Source organism: Eschrichtius robustus, chromosome 14 (assembly GCF_028021215.1).
Source record: "Eschrichtius robustus isolate mEscRob2 chromosome 14, mEscRob2.pri, whole genome shotgun sequence".
NCBI lineage: Eukaryota > Metazoa > Chordata > Mammalia > Artiodactyla > Eschrichtiidae > Eschrichtius > Eschrichtius robustus.
Window position 1 is genome coordinate 16,882,597 of NC_090837.1, and position 22,707 is coordinate 16,905,303.

At 51.0% G+C, this 22,707-nt stretch overlaps 1 protein-coding gene and 1 long non-coding RNA gene across 3 annotated transcripts in view; one reads left to right on the plus strand and one right to left on the minus strand.

Annotated features, from left to right (window-relative positions):
• The first annotated feature begins 103 nt into the window (after positions 1-103).
• Positions 104-3,076, plus strand: LOC137776743 (uncharacterized). Its single transcript, XR_011076307.1, has 2 exons — positions 104-1,498; positions 1,956-3,076. It is a non-coding gene; the product is annotated as an uncharacterized lncRNA (long non-coding RNA).
• A 5,824-nt stretch (positions 3,077-8,900) lies between these two features.
• Positions 8,901-22,707, minus strand: part of GCN1 (GCN1 activator of EIF2AK4) — a 56,610-nt gene continuing 42,803 nt past the window's right edge. Inside the window, exons 43-58 of one of the 2 annotated variants that reach the window (XM_068562202.1) lie at positions 22,359-22,476; positions 22,030-22,245; positions 20,832-20,996; positions 18,930-19,091; positions 18,553-18,645; positions 18,209-18,352; positions 17,835-18,104; positions 17,480-17,593; positions 16,785-17,015; positions 14,827-15,020; positions 14,579-14,693; positions 12,647-12,743; positions 12,130-12,278; positions 11,632-11,739; positions 10,144-10,362; positions 8,901-9,622 (exon numbers count right to left, since the gene is read on the minus strand). In XM_068562202.1, the coding sequence (XP_068418303.1) occupies positions 9,497-9,622; positions 10,144-10,362; positions 11,632-11,739; positions 12,130-12,278; positions 12,647-12,743; positions 14,579-14,693; positions 14,827-15,020; positions 16,785-17,015; positions 17,480-17,593; positions 17,835-18,104; positions 18,209-18,352; positions 18,553-18,645; positions 18,930-19,091; positions 20,832-20,996; positions 22,030-22,245; positions 22,359-22,476 (2,521 nt within the window). In that variant the 3' untranslated portion in view covers positions 8,901-9,496. Of the gene's footprint in view, positions 9,623-10,143; positions 10,363-11,585; positions 11,740-12,129; positions 12,279-12,646; positions 12,744-14,578; positions 14,694-14,826; positions 15,021-16,784; positions 17,016-17,479; positions 17,594-17,834; positions 18,105-18,208; positions 18,353-18,552; positions 18,646-18,929; positions 19,092-20,831; positions 20,997-22,029; positions 22,246-22,358; positions 22,477-22,707 lie in introns of those variants that run through there. The other variant, XM_068562203.1, reaches the window with a different exon arrangement.

A 22,707-nucleotide genomic window follows, 5' to 3' on the forward strand; every position in this document is an offset into this window, starting at 1 on the left:
CCCGCCCCGCCCCGCCACTGCGCAGGCGCAGCGCCTGGCACCGCCTCTGCGCAGCCGCGGTCGCGGCCAGCCGCGCCCTCTCCGCGCTCACGCACGGCGCATGCGTCCTGGCAGGGTCTCGCGGGCGCCGACCGGTCTTCGCCGCGTCCCGTCTGTGAACGTCGCCGCCGCCAGCCGTCCGCGGCCCCCTGCCCGGAAGTCTCGGAGAGCGGAGCTGCGATCGAAACCTAACTGCAAGAAGCCGAGAGTGCCGGAGAAGCCCGGCCGTGGCCCGGGACGGACTCGCTTCTTCAAGACTCGCAAGCGCTGTGGAGACAGAAAGACTGGCAGGCAGTGACCGGTGGGGCGGCTCTTAGGCCGAGCTCCCGGTTTCTCGGGACTGGGGACTCGGCCACTTCGCTCCCTTCTGTCTGGACTCTGCCTCCGGGGTGCTGGCTCCGGGCCTTCCACCGTGTCCCGAGGCTGTGGACAGGACGCCTAGGCGGCTGGAGGCTGCGGAGTTTTACAGGACAGGAGCCGGGACGTAGCGTGTTAGGAGTGTGGCCTTTGACGTCAGCGCTGGGGCGAAGTCACATCCCAGCCCTGTGACCTCTTGAAGCCTGAGTTGCCCCGTTGGTAAAGCGGGGTGGGTGGTTCCAGATTCAGCGTCTCTTCCAGCTTGACGCAGAGCTTGGGAGATGAATGACCCGGCGTGTAAGATGCACCCCTGGGATCGGCGGCAGCAGCTCCCGCGGCCTCTGTTGCACACCATCTACAGATAATAATTCTCCAAACCGCGTGGTAGGAAGACCTGGGCCGCAGAAGTTAAGCGCTATTCGGTTTATCATCAGCCCTAGGTTTTTTTTCCGGTTTTAGAGTAAGTTCCTACCTGCACTAAAAGTAGGATGCGCCTACCGCCATCCTCATTTGTAGAACTGCAGGGAAAAAATTTAAGTTACTTATAAGTTCTGTACAGCCCTGTCCCTTTCTAGTCAAGTACCTGTTGGATATTTCTACTTGTTTTCTCAAACTTCTTTTTATCTTGACTTTATACAAAATAGTGCTTGTGGAGTTTTTTTAAATGTACAAAAGCTTACCAAAAAGCACAAGTTACTGTTTTTCCCTCAGACCCACTCCTCACAGGTAACCCCTGTTAGTAAGTTTCTTGGATACCTTAAAATGCTTAGCAAATATTTTCTGAATGCATAAATGTCCTTCAATGAATTTTCTTTGCCTGTGCAATCACATGTGTATGTAAGTTGCCTTTTCTCTTTAACAACATACTTAAACCTTCTGTCATTTCACAGCTGCGGGGTACTGGCACTCCATCATATGGTGGTATTTAACCACTCTGCTGTTGATAGGCATTCATGTTTATAATTTCTTGTTATTATAAACAGTGTTGCAGGGAAGATCCTTGAACAGCACATGGAGTGTCTGACTCAAGCTTTGAGTTGTTTTTCCAGGAGCTGAGAATCAGCCTGGTGATGACAAAAGAATATGGACTTGGGATCCAAAGGTACTAGCTGGGAGGGGAGCTATTCATATGATCACTGAAAAAATGGTTCTTCTTGGTCTGGGAAAGGTTAGTGGGATCGCCTTTGATCCAACAGTTTTAGGAAGTATAAGGGAAGAAAGAAGCCTCAGAGTATTCCCCAGGCAAGCACATCCTCCCCTGACCAGCCAGTGAGGCAGGAGGTCACTCTAGATCATCTTCTCAACCTGCTCTGGAATCAGAGAGACTTTGGTTCAGATGCTTTGGAATCCTGGCTCCATCTCTTAAAAGCTTCGAGATTTTGGAAAAGTCACATCACAATGTCTCAGAGCCCCAGTTTCCTCAGAATAGTTATAAAGATTAGAGATATGTTTGCAAATTACCTGGCTCATATAGGCATGTGATAAACAGTAACTAATGCTGTTAAACCAAGGTCATTTTCCACTGACTCATTCATGCTTTCGGCCATTTCCTGTTGCAGACTCGAGCACACATGCCCAAGGCAGCCTCCTGATATCAGGGCTGTAGGATACTTCGAAGAAGTAGAACAGAATTGGCCATTATGAAGACCAGACTCCTGACTTGCCTGCCTTCTGGAAAGCAATAGGCATTAATTCCTTCATTTATTCAAGTAGCCATTTAATGAGTACTCACTATTTATTATGTGCCACAGACTATAGGATAGAGCTTTTCCCATCCAGGAACTTTCAGTCTCATCAGAGATAAGACACACTCATGAGAAATAAAATATACAAGACAATACAAGAGAGAAAATAGCTGTCAAGCAGCCTAGACTTCAGAGGAGAGCTATCACTTTCAGCTAGAATGATGGGGAAAGGATTTCATCATAAAGATTTCATGATGGAATTGGAATGTAGAGAGCTGTGAATGGCAGGTGTATTTAGATAGCTGCTGTCACAGCCATAAGGATCATCTATTTTAGCTTTGGGGGAGAATCCCCTGCAGACCAGGATGTGTGCCTGGCTCCCAAAAATGAAACTGTGAGCACATTTTCCTCTAGAAGCATTGTTTTAAATTACCTAAACTACAATTCAATGACTGGAGCTATGTTATGGTAGCTAGATTATAAAGTCTATATTTAGAAATAGACATAAACTTTTGTGATCTGAGTTAAGTAGCAGTATGTGCCACTGATGGGAAACTTTGTTCCACTGTTCTGAACAGCCAGCTTACAGATGAGCTTTGCAGTACCACCTGTTCATACATTAGAAACTACAATAGGGAGGCATTGAAAGTTCTTGAGCAGAGGAGCGATATCAAAATCTTTTGGGGAAAGTTATCTGGTGCAAGCACGCAGGACGGATTTCAGCTGCAGAACTTTAAAGGTTACTGCCGAACCCCAGGTGTGAGGTAACAGCAGGAAGAGACAGATGCAAAAGATAGTATGCAAAAGATATCTACCAAATTAGTGTTTTTTAAAAAATCACATAGGGAATTCCCTGGTGGTCCAGTGGTTAGGACTCTGCACTTCCACTGCGTGGGCCCGGGTTTGATCCCTGGTCAGGGAACTAAGATCCCACGAGCCACGTGGCACAGCCAAAAAATAAAAATAAAATAAAAATCACAAAATTTACCTGACAACTGGATTCCTTTGCTAATTCAGTAAGTATTGTGTGCCTACTAGGTGCCAGGCACTGAGGAGGCAACAGGAGCAAAACAAAGCCCCACCCTCAGGGAGCTTATGGTACAATTGGGGAAGATGAGTCAACGTACATTTGAGGGCTTACTGTGTGCCAGGCACTGACAGAGGAGCTGGAGATGTAGCAGTAAATAAGGCTTTAAAATCCCTGCTTCTGTGGAGCTTACATTCTGAGAGTGCAAATAAATATGTGTTAAAAGGAAAAACCAAGGAGTAAGGGGGACAGGAGTGTACACAGGTTTACAGAACAGAAAGTGATGCCGTGGAGGGGTGGGTATATACTGTTCATTCAGTAAGTTTGGTTGTGAATGAAAAGAGAAATGGAGTGACTGGTGAGAACAGTGGGGTGAATAATGTATTTTTCAGGATAGCGTAGGTAGAGGATTGGCAGCCAGTGAACAGTAAGGACTGAGCAGTAAGGGTGGAAGGAAGATGGGTTAGGAGCACTTCAAAAAGCTCAACTGGCAAAGAGGAGAGTAAAGAAGTGTGGCGTCAGAGGCTGAGGGTAAAGGAGAGGGACCCTCACGCCTGAGGTGCCTCAGGGTAGCAGTAGGAGAGACCGAGGGCCAGTGCGGCGGAGGCCTGCAGGGACCTGTGAAATCCACAATTCAGACTGGTCAGCAATGGATTCTATAGTTGCTGAAATAGGTATCGAAGGAGGAAGCATATGCTGCAATCATGTAATGGGGGAATTGGGTGTAAACAAGAATTGAGAGGGCAGGTATGCTGAATGTCGGACTTCAAATGAGGAGTGGGATGGGGCACCGTCCAACATGCTGGTCCAAGAGGGAAGGACTAAAGGGAACCATCTGGTCTCTCCCTTTGATGGGACTGGGAATTGGCCCTTTACCCCTCACCTGCATGCCTGAGGCCATATCAAGAGACTTGGCAATCACCTTGCCCTGCCCTTTGGTAGCCCCCCCAAATCAAGTGACCATGAAGTTCCTTGATTGCAGGGACCATCCTGATATCCACTGGGGACTAGCACATGGTAGGCACTTGGTTTCTGTTCAGTTAAAGTGAAACCACACATATAATTTAAAGAGTTAGAAGGAACATCAGAAATAATCCGGTTAAAAAAAAGAAAAAAGAAAGAATCTGGTTGAACTCTCTTGGAATTTGCATTCTGTGAGGTGTGGGCCAAATTTGGGGTCTCTCACTATAACTCAGGGTCAGACTCCCTCCCACTAAACCCTTCAGGAGGATTTTTCTCCCATCTTCGAGATTAGATCACAGTTTTCAAAGTATGGGCTGGGGACACCAGGACTCCCTATGACCCTTTCAAAGGATCTGTGAAGTTGAAACGTTTTCACAATACTGAGATGTCATTTGCCTTTTCCACTCATTCCTTACAAGTGTACAGTGGAGTTTTCCAGCGCCTGCATGATATGTGACATTGCAACAGACTGAATGCAGAAGGAGACATGAGAATCCAGAAGTGAAGAGGCTTGCAAAAATGCAGAGCAATGCCACTCTCCTCATTAAAATGGCTTTTGGGAGATGCAAGAGGGAAGAGATATGGGGACATATGTATAACTGATTCACTTTGTTATAAAGCAGAAATTGACACACCATTGTAAAGCAATTATACTCTAATAAAGATGTTAAAAAAAAAAAAAAGACCCAACACAGCCAAAAATAAATTTAAAAATATAAATAAATAAATAAATAAAATGGCTTTTGTTTTGGAAAAATGTTTGTTATGGTTATTTATGCTAATATGTAATGGATTTATTCTTTTTAAACGAATTAATAATGCTTTTAAAGTTGACCAGTTTTGATGTCTAAGATGGTATCAGTAGGCAAATTACATATAAGCCAGAGCCCTTTGGGGTCCTCCATCACCTTTCACAGCGTGAAGGAGCCTTGAAGCAGAAATGTTTGGGGAACGCTGGGTTAGATACTGCTGCACCCAGCTTCCCACCTCCCTTTTTTATGGGAATCTAAATGGTAAGAAAGATCTAACGTAGCTTACAACCAGGCTGCCATCTCAACCAGAGAGCTCAAAGCAGCATCACAAAGTGACTGGTGTTTCCATGCGGACACACTCAGGAGTCTCACCCAGAAATCCCACTGAGCTAATAATCCTTGGACCAGTTTTTCTAGTTTCCTAAGCTTTGTTAATATCAACACTATCCTTCCACCAGGGCAGCCTGCAGGGAACCCTCCTAGCAGCTCAGAACCACCCAGTGAAATAACTGAGCTCCACCTCTTCTGAAGGTGAAACCTAGTCACTCCAGAGAGCCACACGCCAAGAACTTGACTGTTTCTTTTGTTAAATCCACCTTCCAAAAGTATTTTTATAGTATGGCCCTGGGACTTGGTGACCAGAGTTATCAAGAAATGTGGGTTTTTTCCAGTTCTGCAGCCAACTGGCCACACAACCTCAGAGACGCTCCTTTCCTTCCATACCTCAGCTGTACTCATAAAACAGGGACAGGCTCCTGGCCCCTCCTGTCGAAAGCACTGCTCCAGCAATGACAGGGGAGTGCTTTCCAGACCAGGCACAGTGAAGCCCCAACCAGGTGCTTACACACCTCTTTTTCAGTGTTTTAGATATTCAAACGCAGTAATCACTCTGCAAGAAAAATCTGATTTTAAGTTAATAGCTTTTCAAACTTCAGGCTCAAAAAATTAACATCTGTAAATTCTGGGTCCAGCAATTACCCCCTGGATAAGAGCACTACACTTGCGACGCACCTTAAATGGTACTAGGTGCCCACTGTTCAGTCCCTTTTTGCCAGTATACCTCACTTTAATCACATCATCCACATATGCAGCACCTCCTTCGTGCCCAGCCATGTATGGAGGGCGTTACCTCATTCACTCCAGACAAGCCTGTGGGGCTTGTCACCTGTACTGTCACTGTACAGATGAGGACATGGGCTCAGAGAGGTTAGGGGACATGCTCTGGCTTAATATGAAGTGGTCAAGGTTTAAACCTGACTTCCAAGTCTGTGCAGCTCCACTAGGGCGCTCTGTAGTAGACTTCTTTTTTTTTAACTTATTTATTTTTGGCTGTGTTGGGTCTTCGTTGCTGCACGCTGTCTTTCTCTAGTTGGGGCAAGCAGGCTCTAGAGCGGCAGGCTCAGTAGTTGTGGCGCACGGGCTTAGTTGCTCCGCGGCATGTGGGATCTTCCCGGACCAGGGCTCAAACCTGTATCCCCTGCATTGGCAGGCGGGTTCTTAACCACTGCGCCACCAGGGAAGTCCCTGTACTAGACTTTTAAAGCAATAGCTGCATTTCCTTAAAAATATTTTAGAACCTAGATCTTTTAAGTTAGGCTGGTTCCTGTTTTTCTTATTGTTATTTAGAAAGGCTTGTAGCAGTTAAAGACCAGCCTGCACAGAACTGCACTTAGAAGAAAAACATTCCCAACTGCCTGTCTTGTTTTGAGATCAGCGCTCAGTAAAATAACGTCCCCAAATCCCTGCCAATAAAGTAGTGTTGACCCTGCAGGTCCCTCGCCCTTCTCCCAAGCCCTCCGGCATCACAGCAGCGGGACAAAGGGAACTCACCTTCGGTTCCTAGAAGGGACGTGAACCATGTCACACTCCCCCACATTTTAAAATAGTCTTGACGCCCATAATTCCAGAGGCTCCTAGAGTTACAGGGTTGAGAACGCTCAGTTTAGTTTTCCCTGGATTAGCTAAAGGCACACCATTTTGTCACTGTCTTTCAAACACATGGCAGAGAAAGACAGGAGTCCCCTCTCTAGAGGATCACGAAAGTCTTAGAAATGTCTTTCTAAAGACAGCAAGGGTCCTGTACACGGGGTGAGGTATGGGTCAGCCCGCAGAGCTGCTGGGGGAGGCCTGGGGTGGCTCAGGCCCCGGGCCAGTCACCTGCAGCCGCCTCAGCACTTCACCTCATGTGCTGCAGGATGTGAAAGGCCTGCAGGCGCCAGTCTTAAAGAGTGGCAGGTGTTTGTGCCCAACTAGCCAGTTCAGTAGGAATAAGAGAAAGGCTAAGGATGTGAATGGCTCTGGGGACAGACCGCCACTTATTAGCCTTGTGACTTCTCTGTGCCTCAATTTCCTCCTCAGGAAAACAATAATAAGAGAAACTACTCCATAGGTTGAGTGGATTAAGTGAAAAAAAGGCCAAATGTAATCTGTTAAAATTACTATTAACCCCCAAAAGATAACTTTAAGACATATTGAGAGCTTCCACTCCAAATTCCTCATTATACAGATGAGAAAATTGGCCTAGAAGTGCTGGGCGACTCGTCCAAGGCTAAACCAACCACCAGGGCAAATAGCTTTGTTCTCTGCAGCCAAGCTCCATTTCCTCCAGGATGTTCGTTCCGTCTGGGCAGCCGTCTTCAGGACTGCTATGACTCTGGCCTGACGGAGTGCCCTTTGCCTGCTCCACCGTCATGGCTGTGACAGCCCTTCACAGCTCGTCTCCTGGGAGCTCACACCCTCCTTCCAGACTCAGGAAATACAATTCAGTATGCTCGGGGAGCCTCTGAGTTATCTCCGTCTGTAAATCAACTTTTACCCGTCTATCCTGAACAGAGAGATCTCATCCTCCTCCAGTTTCTGGAACCGGAACTGGTGTTTTTCCTTTGGATTTTGCTGAGTGTCTTCCACCTCTAAGTACATCAGGCTCCCCTCCCAACTTCAGACTGGGGACTGAACACCAGAGGTGGACATAAGCCTCTAAGAGTCTAGAGGAACACTGAAGACTTACCTCAGGGGCTTAAAAGAGGTCTCCCAGCCCATGCCCCCTCACATAGGAACTTCATCTGCCTCCCCACAGCTAACTGCAGAGGTGACTGCATATGCAGACGGTTTGCTGGACATATGCCCCAGGCAGCTGGGAGGACGCTGATGACCATCTGAATCCCAGAAGCAGAGAACAGTTACCATGGCTACCAGAGCTGTAACCATTGGCTGCCTTGGCTATGGGGATCGGCTCAGCTGACCTCTCAAGGTCCCTTCCAGCCCTGGGATTCTACATTTACAGTGAGCCAGATGAGACCATGTCTGCTGCAAGAAAATAGTAAGTCCTGTGACATATACGGCTCAGGCATAGAAAGCAATTGTCTCAGAGGTCACCTTATCTTATTCGTCAGAAGTGCTGAGTCACAAGGCTACTTTCTATCTCTGCTGCATCATTAATAAGCAAAGCCTTGCTTTTTTTGGTATAGCACTTCAGGCCCTTTATAAAGTGAGTTTGCGACCACCATGTTTAATTTTCCTTTTACAGCTCTGACCAGAAATTTTGATAGAAGTTTGTTCCATATCGTGACCAGGGGAACAGCCAGAAACACTTGTGTCTCCGGGCCCGGAGGCGCGTGCTCCGTCAGACAGGACGCTTGGATCACGAGCCTTCTAAGAACTGGGAGGAAGGAAGTCATTCATAAAGGAGGCAGATGCTGAACTGCAACTTTGGTTTCCTCTGGCAATTCTGATTACAGGAACGTGGTTTGTTCTTATTCACAGAGGGGAAGAGTTTCTCTTTAAAACTTGACTCCCAGAAGCTCCCTACCGGTCTGAGTCAGGACAGAGCAGGGAGGTGGCGAATTCGACCCCTGTAACCTCCACAGCAGGTGAGAACACAGGCCTGGCTGCACCCCTCTTGATACCCGACCTCAGGACAGAGAAGGCTGTAGATATCTACAAGACTTCAAGAGCAGGAGAGAGATGCCCAGAAATCACACTGTTGCCTGTGCTTATGAAAACAGCTGCAAGTCTTACCTTGTTCCTGATGTAGGAAGCTTCATGTTTAGTGGATGTTTGGAGGTTTTTAAAATCTGCTTATCAAGATTAAATCAAAGCCTTTATTAAACATCCCTCCTTCAAACCACCTGCATTTAAATCTATACCCCTCTCCCGACTTGCGAACTGCTAGGGCTATGTGTGTGTCACTGGCACCTGGAGGGTCAGATCCAGTTGGGCTACACAATGCTGAAAAGCCACGCCAAGGCACACCACACTGGGCACACCTCCACGGTTCTGTGCCCCTCAGGATCTAGGCAAAGGTTGGCAGCACTGGCCCTGGGACCAGAGCTCAAGCACAGGAGACCAGGAAGCTGAAGTCTGAGCCTCCTTGTTCCAGACCTAGCCATGCAGAGCGGACAAGCAGCTCTTGGCTACCACTGGGTGAGGCCCACCCATGTGCTTTTTCTTCTCATCTCCAAAGAAAAGGGTGAGAGATGGAGGAGGCAATTTTCAGTTGTGTGTGGGTTTGATTTAAGGCTTTGGCTGTGGTCTGCTGATATATTAAAATACTTTCTGGAACACCATCTCCTAAGCGCCCCATCAGAACAAACGTATTTCCAAAAATGAAAACATTGAACAAAGAGGTGGAGCTGAAATGCTGATGCAGAGCCCAGTGGACAGGCCCAGGTCTGTCAGGTCAGGATGGTGTCGTCCACCTGCTCGGTGGAGTCGGCCTGGCTGGCCAGCTTCTTCAGAGACCTTCGGTTGCATTCATTCAGCATCTCCAAGCTGGCCACGTCCAGGATCTTGCAGAGGGACTGGGGGGAAGATGGAAACGAGGAGATGAAGTCAGAAATAAGGCTTCAGATTTCTCCAATCAAAGACAAAAATGAACGTTAACCCAGGACTAGAACCACTGAGGTGGAATCTGGCAAAATAAGGGAATCAGATGGATCCAGGGAAAGCCAAGACAACCACTCATCACGCCTTTCACGTGGTGAGGTATTGTTCAGTGCTTAAAAGGTTGCTCAGCGGGCAGGGGACTGAGTGACAGGACTCTGGGCCTCAACGGGCAGCACTGTGGGATCTGTTGTAGGGCTGTGTGCCACGTGAGAGTCTATTTGAAGAAGGGGCTCTGCTGCTGAAAGAAGTCTGAACACCTCAGGAGTAAAGTGTTTTTAGGCACCAGACCTGTCACTTGACTACAATCTGCCTGTCAACACTCATGCATACGGACAGGTGGCAGTGAAGAGTGATGCTTAAACACTGTCATGCAGAAGGCCTGCAAGGCCAGTGTCCACAGACGCCCAGGGGAGGCACGCCAGTCCCGGATTCCCACCTGAAACACCTCTTCTCCCTGCCTCATCTTGAGGAGGTTGACGATTGCCTGGTCGCTGTAGGCCCTGACGACGGTGTTTTTATCCTTGGTGTTGTCAAGAAGAGCCTTCAGGATGGGCTTGATGGCCTGGGGGTCCAGGGCAGGCAGCGGGTCCCTGTTTGCCCACCAGATCATCTTCTCAGCCACCAGCCTGATGTCACTGGATGGGTTCTGCAGACACTATGAAGAGGAGCGCAGGCTTTCAGCCAGGCACATCCAGTCTGTCTCTCAAAGCAGCCCAGACTCTGCCCTGACACTCTCTTCATCGTGGAAACTGACCTCACTGCTCCCCTCCGATGCCATCCCCACTGTGGGAGGGTAATAACCAGGTGTGATTCGGACCCTATTCTCTTCCACCTCATCTCATGCCAGTCTCTCCTTTGCTCACCACTCTCGGCCCACGTGGGCATTCAGCTTCTGCAAACACACCATGTTGCTTCCTGCCTCGGGCCTCTGCACTGGCTGGTCCCACTGCCCGGGACGTGCGTGGCCCAGATCCTCGCTTAGTTGGTTCCTTCTCATCCTTCAGGGCTCAGCTCAAATGTCAGCCTTTAGAGGTCTCCCCGACAGCCCTTTCTAAATCACAGCCTTCCCACAGGCTTTTTGTGTACCTCCACCTCCAGAGATCTTGTCTGCCCTGTTCACCTCTACACCTTCAGGGTCTAGCCCGGCCGGGCGCACAGCAGGTCATCAAGTAATAAACGCTGATAAAAGCTGCATGCAGGGCGATGCCGTCATACAGGCTCAATCTAATCGGGGCCCTGTAAACTCTCCACTGTGGGTGCCTGCAGGGTGGTGCAGTCGGCCTTGGGAACCTCACTACTCAGAGCGAGGTCAGTGCACCAGCAGCACTGACATTGCCTGGGAGCTGGTTACAAAGGCAGGGTCTCAGGCTTGGCCACATCTCTTAGCATGGAGGCTCTGGTTCTGTCTTGCGTGCACACAACCGTTTGAGAAGCGTGCTCTATTACACAGGGGCTGGGGCCTCGCCGTCAGTCTCCCCAGCTTTCTTCCTTGGGTCTCGCAGCCACCATAACAGCCACACTAGTAAGTGTCATGCCTGCTAAAGGCAGGCAGGGAAGAGAAGGTTTATTAAGATTTGAACCCAGGTCTGTCCCAAAGTTTGCAAAATTGGTGTGCCTAGGAAGAATGCCTAAAATAGAGGTTCTTAACATGATTTGGGGTCATAGGTCTATTTGACATTCTGACAAAAAGTTGGGCAAAAAAAAAAAAAAGTTGGGCACTCCTCCAGAGAAAAACTCACACACGACCATTTTGCATTCCAGCCCTATGGGCTCAGAGATGCCACAGGCTATCCATGGAGAGCTCCTAGAATACAGAGGACACACTTCTGGTGTTCTTTGGTCACGGGTCCTTCTCACAAGCCTGGCTGCCCTGCTCACCTTAATGAACAGGCTGGAGAGTTTGGCTGGCAGCTGTCCTCCTCACCTTAATGAACAGGCTGGAGAGTTTGGCTGGCAGCTGTCCTCCTCCTGTCTCGATGTGATGCTTCATCAGGAAGCCCATGCCCCGGACCCCGCTCACAGCAATGGGGATCTGTGGAGAGAGGAGAGAGCTAGACGGGGTGGCCTCCGGCTCCGTCCTCGGGGCAGCGGGGCCAGGCACCAGCCCTTCCCCAGGACTTCCCGGGGACCCTGGCTCTTCCCCACCAGTCCCCACCCCCCGGCAGCTCTCATGGAGAGGGCCTGCCGTGGCTGTGAGGCAGATGAACCAAGCCCAAGTCACTAGTTCCCAGGTCAGGAATCAGAGACCTTCTGACCTACAAGGGACCTCTAGATGCTCCAACCCGAACTCCTCACTGTTCAGGTGATGAAACTGGGGCCCAGAGAGATCAAGTACTGGTCCAAGGGCACAGTAAGTTACTGGCAAAGGTAAAATTTGAACCCAGGTCTCTGGCCACCGAGTCTGGCTGCCCCAAAGCCTTACCCTGTCTGCCATGGCATTGCTGAGGATCATGTCCTGAACTTCACTGCTGTATCTGCCTGCACAGAGTCTGCTGGGAGCCACATTCACAGCCACGGAGAGAGCCAGGCTCCGCCCGTGCCGAACCATCCAGTCGATGCCGGACACGTCCGCTGGGTGCAAGGACACACTGGGGTCAACCCGCACCTCACAGCATGGCCCACCACCCACGAAGCCCACCTCCCCGACCTGAGACTCATGTGCCAGCTCGGAGCCTGGCGGAAACCCCAGTCCACGCTGCACACGGACCTCCCTGCCCCGAGTGGACGTCAAGCAGCCATCCCTCACAAACCGCTCCAGACTGTAGCTTGTGTTCTTGGAGCAGAAACACTCGGGGCTGCAGGACCCCCAGAAACTCCATTTTGTTTTAACAGCTGAATTTCCAAGGAGAGGGTGGTCCCGCTGCCAGAAGACCCTCTGAGGGGAAGGGGAGACAGAGAGGCCCTGAAAAGGAAGCCCCCCGTGGACACAAGAGGCCTACCCAGCAAGTACTGCTGAAGAACAGTACTGAGCTCCTCTTCCGTCAGAAAGGCACACAGTTCCCCCAGGCACCCGGCCGAGGAGACGCGAGTGTTGTCCTGATGGAGCAGAGAAGGCAGTGAATGGGGATGCAAGCCCTCACGGGCTCCGCGGGAACCACGGTGGAAGGAAGGCGGACCCTAAGTCCAGTCCTCCCTCCAGGCACTCATGCTCCCACCGCCAGAGCGGGACTGCCACTCACTGCAGCTGCCACTCGGTGCCGTGTTAAAAATTACACACCCAGCACTTAATTTTAGAGAACTCCAGCCTGTGTGCATACGTTAGTCATCATCATAATAGCAATAATAACTATATTTACACAGCACCTTTCTTCTTACAAGCCTGAATGCTTCATATTTATTATCTCAGTTACTATCAACAGCCCTGTGAGGCGGGGAGGCGTGCGAGCTCCCGCCCACAGTGCCCAGGAAAGGCGGTCAGAGGACCTCTTGGAGCTCTACCCCCAACTCCACACCCACCCCCGAGCCGCTCATGTGTCCGCCTATGTCCAGAGAGACTCCCTGCTGCCCCGACATTACTCAGGTTTGTCCCGGGAAGTCAAACTGAAGAGCTGATCAGCCCAAGGCAATAGGTAAAGGCCGAGTGTTTTGTGTCAAAACCAAAGCCACGTACATAAGCAGCTCCCTGCTGCTCTCCCTGCCAGCTAACTACGGGACACCACACGGTGGATTCAGGTTATGTGCTGCAGTATTAGGAAGTGCCAACTTGGCGTGCCTCCCCCAAAACAAAACAAACAAACAACCAGAGCCTCAAGGGCCCACGGGGAGGCATCAGCTGGCCTGGCACTCTGGATTGCCACCTTCGATCCAGCGCAAGTTCTGAGGGAGAGGGTGGTTGGCCAGCACCTTGGGCCTCTGAGCTCCCTGCCCAGGTGCCAAGCAAGGCTAAAGCTGGCTCTCTCTGACACGACAGCCACTCTCCCCAACGGGATCTATTTTAAGCTCCATTGTGGTGAAATGTAAATTGGTTTACATACTAACTTCTGCTTGCACTGTGCATGGCCCTATAAAAACCCTGACAGACTGTGACCAGAAGAAGGTAGAGTCTCCCATCTGTACCCCAGAGAAGGCCAGGGTCTCAGCTGGAGGGCCGTGATAACCAGCCCCGTGTGTGGGCAGACAACGGGGTGTAGCTCCATGTGAACCCAGAGGCCTCTCTCCAGAGATCAGCCCCACAGTGTACATCTGGCCACGCAGCAGAGGGCTGTCAGAGGGCAAAGAGAAAATTCTTCTCAGAGACTCAAGCCCTCCTGGGCCCGCCACAGCACTGGGCTGTCAAGGGGTACTTCGCAAATGCTTCTAGACGGGGTCAGGAAGGGCTACAGTAACGGCATCGGAACAGAACCAGGAGTCACGGGGCTCAGGTCCTGATTTTGACTCTACCACTTGCTAGGGTGCAGCCCCAAGTGAGTCTCACCCTCTCAAACAATGCTAAGCCCTCCCACCTGGACAGACACCAGACAGTTTCCTGAGGGCTGTGCCCACGCTTCATTCACCTCTGGGCTAGGCCCTTCGGCTCAGCAAATGTTTCCTGAACCAATAAACGAAACTCTTCACTTTACAACTGGGGAAATGAGGGGCAGAGAGGGAAAGTGACTTGTTTAAGACTAGAGAACAAATGAATGAGAGACCTGGGACTTTAAAAACCTTACTTTCCTTATCTATACAACATATCATGGATATCAATATCGATATCAAGACGCGCCTTGTCTCCCTCACTACCAGAGGCGTGGTAAACCACAGAGTGATACGAATGTTGGGAGTGATTATCACTACTGACCAAGTTCTTCTAACACAAAGCAGAGATGCCAACCAAAGGAAAGAGAAGGGAAACCAGCCGAGCCCCCCAGCCCCGCGTCCACCTGCCGCTGTACCTCGTCATGTCCCAGCGTGCTCAGCAGGAGCGAGACGATGCTCTTCCGGATAACCACGTCCACTTTGGCCCCTGCTCCCTGAATCACAAACCTCAGGGCCTGAAGCATGGTGTCCCTACAGAACCAGTGCACCCAACTTAAAACCTGGCTCTCCTTCACCACTGCTCCCGCCGCACAGGCAGGGCCCGGGCTGCTTCAGGAGCTGCCCGGCCTCCCCACGGCCACGGCTCTCTCCACCAGGGCCTCACCTGACACCCGGGTCCTCCATGACCCGGATTCCGTTCAGCAACTCTGTGAAGAGAGGATCCACCTTGATATGGATGGAGATGAGCTTCCCTAGCGCATCAGCAGCCTTCAGGCGCACGCCCCGGTTAGAGTCCTGCAGGGCTTTGGTGAAAGTGGTCTGCAGCTGGGGCAGGAAGGGCTTCAGGGCAATCCCAACCTGTTGGAGAGACCCACACCCAAAAGCACCGCTGAGGTGGAGTCCAGGGCCACAGTGCACTATAGGCACGAAAACAAATGATCACAAACCACCATAAGCTGCCCTGGCTCCCACACATAGGCCAGGAATAGATGTCCCGTTAAGACAGGGGCGCCCAGCACAGAGAGGTTACACTCAGTCTCCTCTTCCATTTTCAGCATCCTGCGCTGCACTGGGAGGAGGCAGAGGCGGAGGATGACACCAGCAGCAGCACCCCCAGCACCACCCCCAGCACCACCACCATCACCAGCACCACCACCAAGGGAGCCGTGGACTTGGCTTAGTGAAGCCCTGTCCACGTGGACAAGTGACTCGAAACCCTTGTCTCCGAACACACTAGAGCAGGCCGGGAGACGCTGTCAGTACCATGGAAGAACATTTTAGTGCAAAGAAAGGGAAACGGACCAGGTGTGTAAGGGCAGGTACCATCTACTGAGCATTTAACGTTCAGCCTTCAGAACAATCCTATGAAACAGATGGCCTCAGAAGGTCATCCCTGTACACATGTGCGCCCCCTCATTAACAATCCAGTCTAATCCCCGACCACACATAGAAAAACAGGCACAGTTGTGACAAAATACAGATGGGTCCAAGACGAAAGATTTACTTATTGCTAAATGGGAAAAATCAAAGTAGCTGTTTAGAGGTTCAATGCCAATTAAGGTTTGGAGATACTGGGGTCGGGGTTTTGCAGGCAGCTGGGAGGCAGACCACAGAGTGAAGCTGGCAAACCTGCGGTGGGAACCACCTGCCTATGGGTGGCACCTGGCTTGTGGCCTGAGGGACAAATTCCAGGAGGGAAGGGCTCCATTTGTACACATAGTTTAAAAAAAAAAAAAAAAAAAAAAAAACACAGAAAAGAACAGCACAGAATGTAAAGATGATACTTAATTTAAAAGAAAAATAAAAGACTCAATTTCCTACAGAATGAGGCTGATGCTCACGATCCCATTTTTTATCTGGGAAGTTGCTCCCCACACTTTTCTCCCAAAAGGAAAAAGCTACAAATTTTAAGCTTGCTTTTGTTTCCAAACCTCAAGTAAGAATTTTTTTTTTTTTAACAACAACAAATCCTGGCTGTTTATGCTTTTTTAAATCCAAAGGGCTTAATTATTACACTGTAAAACATCAGAAACAGTTAACGTGTTCAATCTTTGCTTCTGACACTTTGGGCAAAAACTGAAGTTAACTGCAGTTGCTCTCAGACTTCCTTTTCATTCTCTCCTCAGATTCTTTTCACCTCATTTATGAGGTGGTCATAAAGTAGGGAAAGGTTTTTGAACAAGGTTTTAATTGTATTTACGTGGCCCTGGATTTTGTGATTTGACCCATTTATAAATAATAGCAATTAACACGCACTGGTGTGTCGAGTGCTTAGAATGTGTCAGGCCTCATGCCCGATGTTATTTTATCTGAGCTCTGTGTCACACCGCCCTTCGAGAGGCAAGCAGTCTTAGTACTCTCAAAACGCAGGTGAGGAAACAGGCTCAGAGGCTGCATAACTTTCCCAAGGTCATTCTGGCCATACAGCTACCAAGTGGCGGACCTGGAATTGACCACGTGCGGTGAGTCTTGACTCCAAAGTCTTAACTCCCTCTGCTCTGCCGATTCCCCATGATAAGCTGTCACCCCGCCTCCATGGGACACCGTGTGCCAGCGTCCTGCACACAGATCCATTCTCTAAGGCCTGAATGGACCGAGAGCGTGAACTCATCAGTCGCTCACCTTGGCCAGCAAAAGGCTGAGTGTCTCGAGCAGAGCCGCCTTCACGTTCCAGCTGAACCGGTCCCCCAGGATGCGAATCAGAGGGCCAGTGATGCTGACCACGGAGGGTCTCAGGGCATCAGCTGAGGTCAGGCGGATCACCAGGCCTAAAGCTTTGGCTGCTTCTTCTTTCTGTTCTGGGCTGCCAGTCAGGACACCCTCCCGCAACACTGGAAGGATGGAGGTTACTCCCTGACAAGAGAACCACACCTGAGAGTCAAATCTCAAAGGTTCTGGGCCCAGGTGTCTCCCACCCGAAGCAAGGAGCTCCTGTTAGCCATCCTCTCCTCAACTCCATGAGAGATCGATTCAGGCCGCCAGGGTCACAGCCTGAGATGGTGCTGGCTGGGGAACAGTCTCGACAGTGACAAGAAGAGCAGAGTCCCAGCAGGCCTACCACACAAGGTACCTGCGCTGCTGTCACTCACTCACTCTGTCTGAGGTGGCTTCCACCACTTAAACCGAAGATGATGAACCCTGTCCCCATGAGGCTACCACGGGGAAGAAACACGCTGTCTGTGAAGGTGCAGAATGGCACCTAGAGCACTAAGCCAGATTAACACACGGGCTGCTCCAGCGGCCCCACCTCCTGGGACCCAAGGGGAAGGCAGAGGAAGGCCGCACGCCTGCCGCACCCTGCACGGGCCCTGGCTTACCTTCTTTGGAAGGCAGAACCCTGGCACGTGTTCGCCTTTGTTCTCATTCCCTATGAGCCGGATTTCTTTGTGTAGTTCCTCAATTAGTGCCAGCTGGTTGCCAGCATCCAGTTTCTGTGGGAAGCCGGGAAAAAGCAGAGAGGATGTCAGAGTTCTAGGTAAAGCCCTCTCAAGACTGTTTCAAAACAATATAGCAGGCAGAAAGGTGTGTGTGGGAGTACAGATAAGACTGGCCACGAATCGACAGATGCTGAAGCTGGCTGATAGGTACATGGGGGGCCTTAGGAGTCTAGTCTTATAAGCGCCTGGAATTGTCCACAATCAGAAGCTGGCTGTGGGGTCCACAGCTCCTCACCTTGGTGATGGCATTGAGGGCATCCCAGCTCTCCTCCAGAACCACAGGGCTGGAGTCGTTGAAGAGGCGGATCAGGCCTGAGACCAGGCTCCGCAGGTGGCTAGTGTAGTCCACCTTTGAGCGGGAACAATAGATGTTGAGGATGATGGCAGCAGCCTGCCTCATGCCCACTTCAGGGCTGCGGGTGGCTTCCAGCAGATCCTCGATGATGATCCGGTGCCCGGTGTCATCCTCTACCGAGAGGATCACAGCCTGACAGTTGGCCATCTCCTAAAACCACAGGGGATGCCTCAGCTGAGCACAGCTCCTCCAGGACAGGACAGGACAGGATGGGGCAGGGTCAGAGAGCCTGCAGGAGTGACTGTGACACTCACCAGCTGCTCAGCTGGAGTCCCCAGCTTCTCCTTCAGGGCCAACATGACCGCCGGGAGGATCACGCCAAGATGACGGGTCAGGGCGTCGCCTGCCACAGACGAAAGGAAAGCCAGCACCCGGGTATTGACAGGTGGGGTCGTCAGCTGTGGAACGATGAACAGCAACTCAATGGGTGCTGCCCCGTGCTGGCCGCGGCGCTAGGCTCTGGGAGATCCCATCCCACTGCAAGAGTCACCAGCCTCCCCCAGCAGCTGAGTGCAGAGCTGGCCTTCACGCAGGCCCGGGGAACAGTGATGTGGCTGTGGCTTCTGGGCCAGAGGGGTTGCCACATGTTGGGACTTACCTTGGGCACGAGGTAGGGCAACACCACACGGCTCTTGATGGCCATCACTTGCTTCAGACCATCCAAGGCAAATTCTGACACCTCCTCATCATCCTGCAGAGGGGCATTGGGGGCAATGTTCAGGAGCCGGCTCTTGTCTCCACCTCCGCTGCCTTGGACCGGCCGGCGCCAACGTCCTTCTCCACTCTCCTCCCTTCCTCCCTCTGCACCCACACGGACTGACTGTCAAAGGAGAAGCCCAGAGCCAAATCCCATCCTGTGCACCCACTCCCTCTGGGGCCCACACTGCGGCTGCCTTGGCAGAATCAGCCCCCTGCGTGTTGCCTCTACAGAGATGGTAAAAGCCCGACTGGTAGGTGTGGGGCAGAGCCACTCACCAGCTGCTTCAGTAAAAACGGGAGGATGTCCTCCAGAGCCTGGTGGCCAATTGTGGAGTGCAGCTGCTCAAAGGTCTTGGCCGCCGCCTCTCTGACCTCCTCCAGCGGGTCACACAAGGCCTTCCTTGCCGTGGGCACAAGGGACTCGGAGAAATATAGCACCTGCAATGGTACAGGTGTACTGAACCCGACGTGGCAGAGGGAGAGGAAATAAGCAGGGGGGGCGGTGAGGACCTCTGGCCCAGCCAGGCCACCGCTGCTCCCTGGGCTTGACTTTTTTTTTTTTTAACTTAGATGGTTTCTGTGGAAATGTACAAGTATGAAAAAGCAGAGAGGCTGCGTAATCTATTCCCAAGGAGCCTTCACCAGACTTAATAATTAATAGCCTGCTTTTTTCGGCAAGTTCTCCAAATACTCTGGTCTCCTACAGGAACTCCAAACTCCTTCTCATGGCGAGGACCCTAGTGATGTGGCCTCCACTCCCCAGACTCTTTTGCTCATCCTCTTAGGAAACTCCAAGTCCTTCTTCAAGTCTCAACTGAAATACTTGCTCCCTGGGACTTCCCTGGTGGCGCAGTGGTTAAGAATCCACCTGCCAATGCAGGGGACACGGGTTCGAGCCCTGGTCTGGGAAGATCCCACGTGTCACAGAGCAACTAAGCCCGTGTGCCACAACTACTGAGCCTGTGCTCTAGAGCCTGCGAGCCACAACTACTGAGCCCGCGTGCCACAACTACTGAAGCCCACGCACCTAGAGCCCGTGCTCCGCAACAAGAGAAGCTTCTCACTGCAATGAGAAGCCCGTGCACTGCAACAAAGAGTTGCCCCCACTCGACGCAACGAGAGAAAGCCCAGGCGCAGCAACAAAGACCCAGTGCAACCATAAATAAATGAAAAAATAAAAATAAAATAAAAATTGAAATTAAAAAAAACTTGCTTCCTTATGAAGTCTTTGCGTCTGCAACGGGGCCAATGACAGCTCTGTTGCCTCTGCAACCAATTCCACCAAAGCAACGCCCCCTATGAATCTAAGGACTGAATATGAACATGGCCACCAGCAAGGCCGCAGCCTTTGGGGCACTTACTATTTAATGAATCACAGCTCTTTTGCTGACAGAATTTACCTTTATTCTTTGAAAAATGCAAATATAAAACCCCAAATGTAGTATGTATACTGATACACACAGGGGGAGAAGGATCCTGTAAATCAGACGAGGCTTTTCAGGCTGAGCAACTGGCTATGTGCTCGAATTTCTGACTCGCCACCCATTCATCGCTTTGGTGCTTTCATCCCAATCGAGAGCCCTATGCCTACTCTCAACCTACTCCCCATGTTGGGGAGGATCAATGTTTGGAGGATCAATTACCGTAGAAAAGTAGGGTCAGTGAAAAGGACTCCAACCCTCTTGAATGCAGCTGCTATGGAAACAGTCTCATTGCTGGAGACAATGCGTTTCCACCCACTGGGTACTCACTCTCATCTACTCCGCTCCCTCTGAGAACAAGCACGCCCTCCTGCTCTCCGCCACCCTCCACCACTCACACACGCGCACCTCCTCTCTCCGTTAAGTGCACCACACGTGTTAACTGAACTGATGTAGTGACACAAAAGGATTACTCTGGAGCAACCTCAGGAGTGCTGAGGGAAAGACTATCTCCAATCTCCAAAAGCTACTCTAGGCCTCTAAATCGCTTAGATCTTATAGCCTGTAAAACCGATGGGAAAGCTGAGAGGGAAATTCCAATGCACTGCGGCCCCGCCAGCACCCCGCTGCCAGCAACGCCCTCTGGAGCGAGGTTCGCATGTCCCTGAGGGTGTCGCTAGTGGTGCAGTTTGTCCTATAACCTCCCTGGCCCTCTGAGTCAGGTGCAGGACCTGCGGGGCCCTGAGGAGATACTCACGGCGTCCCGGCTGGTGGACTTCATGATCTCGCTCAACCCAATGCACACGCCCTGCCTCTCGTCACTCTTCTGAGACCTCAGGCCTTCCTCAAGGATGGGGATGATCTCAGGTAGGATTTTCTCCCCTAACTTCCGGACGAGATCTCCCAGTGTCCTGGCTGCAATCTGTCGGCAGAGCTCAAGTCAGGACATCGACTCCCTGCAAACCCCAGAGCACCCAGTGCACAACTCCAGAATGAGGGCCCTGGAACCTCCCAGACTTTATCCGAGCCAGACTTAACTTTCCCAAACGCTCTTACCCCTGAAGAGCCCCCACGGTGCTTGCAAAACATGACAAAATAAAATGATCTCTCTGCGTCACACACACCTACACAACCTAAAGCAAAAGCTGGCACCTTATATATGACCAAGAAACTCATCACGTGCTGCCCAGTCAAGGGCCGATTTCCCTGGATCGAAAACTGTGGCCTAGAAGTCACTTAACCCTCATGCTCTTGCCCAGGAAAGGGGACCTGAATTTGGAATAAACACTTTAAGGAAAGAACCCATCTCCTCTGAGGCCTCATGCAAACCCTTCTTCAGAGCCAAATACACAATCTGCTTGCCAGGGATGGGGGTTGGGAGTGGGCCAAAGAGGACTGGCAGAAGCGATCATCGGCCCTGGTGGGCCTCTCCTCCAGCTGCACAGGCCTTCGTTCAGCCCCTGCTGTTGGCCACATTCCCGCCCACCTCATGGCTTGTGCACATCCCATCTTGGTATCTCAGGCACTAGTCCCTTGGTCCGAACAGTCTTTCATCACCTCCCCACCCATTAATGCTCACTCATCGTTCGTCTTCAAGTATCACTCCTTCTGAGAAGGCTTCCCTGACCCCCAGCTGGTTGACCTGTTATAAGCATTGGCAGTGCCACATAGCACTTGCCATACTTGCATTTTCCATCTGTTTTTGTGATTATTTGATTAACACTCATCTCCTCTACCAGACTCTAGCTCCACGAGGCTGCCTTTCTTCTCCACTATCTCCCCAGGTCTTGGGCCCCTGCTTAGCACATAGCAGATGATAAAATATTTGTTGAATAACTAAGTAAATAAATAAATGCTCCCGTGTTAGATAGGGGACCCTAGGGGCTCTCCCATTCTCTGCAGACATCAGAGGCATCAGGGGCTGCTTGGTCAGAAGCAAGGCCTGCGAAACTTACCGTTCTCTTATCTGCACACGTGCTGGCCAGGAAACCCAGCAGGAGCCCAAAGAGGGTGGGCAGGATCTCACGCAAGGTGCGGGGGGTATTGGAGACCACAATCTTCCAGACGTGCAGGGATGCTTGCCGCACAACCAGCTGGGTGTCAGAGCGGCCCATGTACAGGCCTGCCAACACCCGGTTCCGCCGATCTACCCCCAGGGCAGTGATGATTGCCTGCAGCAGTGGAAAGAAGCAGAGAACACGAGGTGGTGAAGCCTCCACAGTGTGAGTGCCAGGGAGTCTTCGTACCATCAGCAGAGGGAGGAAAATCAAAACAAGGCACGCACCTTGTTGGACTGGGCAGTTCCGAAGTTATCATCTTCAGAGGCAGTTTCTGTGGTCATCTTCCCAGTGACTCCTGAGATGTGGAACAGGAGATCCCCAAGGAGCTGAACAGAGCTGAACCTGAGAAGGAGGCCAAGAACAGAGTCACACAGTTGCAGGAGGATGTCTCAGTGCACAACCAAGCACTGGACAGAAAAGAGACTAGAAGGAAATGTACCCAAAACACTCATGGTGGTTCTCTTAGAACAGGAGAGGTCACAGACGATACTCATTCCTTTACAGTCTCCCACATATGTTCCTTCCAAGTTATCTACTAATGAACATTATTTTAATAATAAAAAAGGACAAACA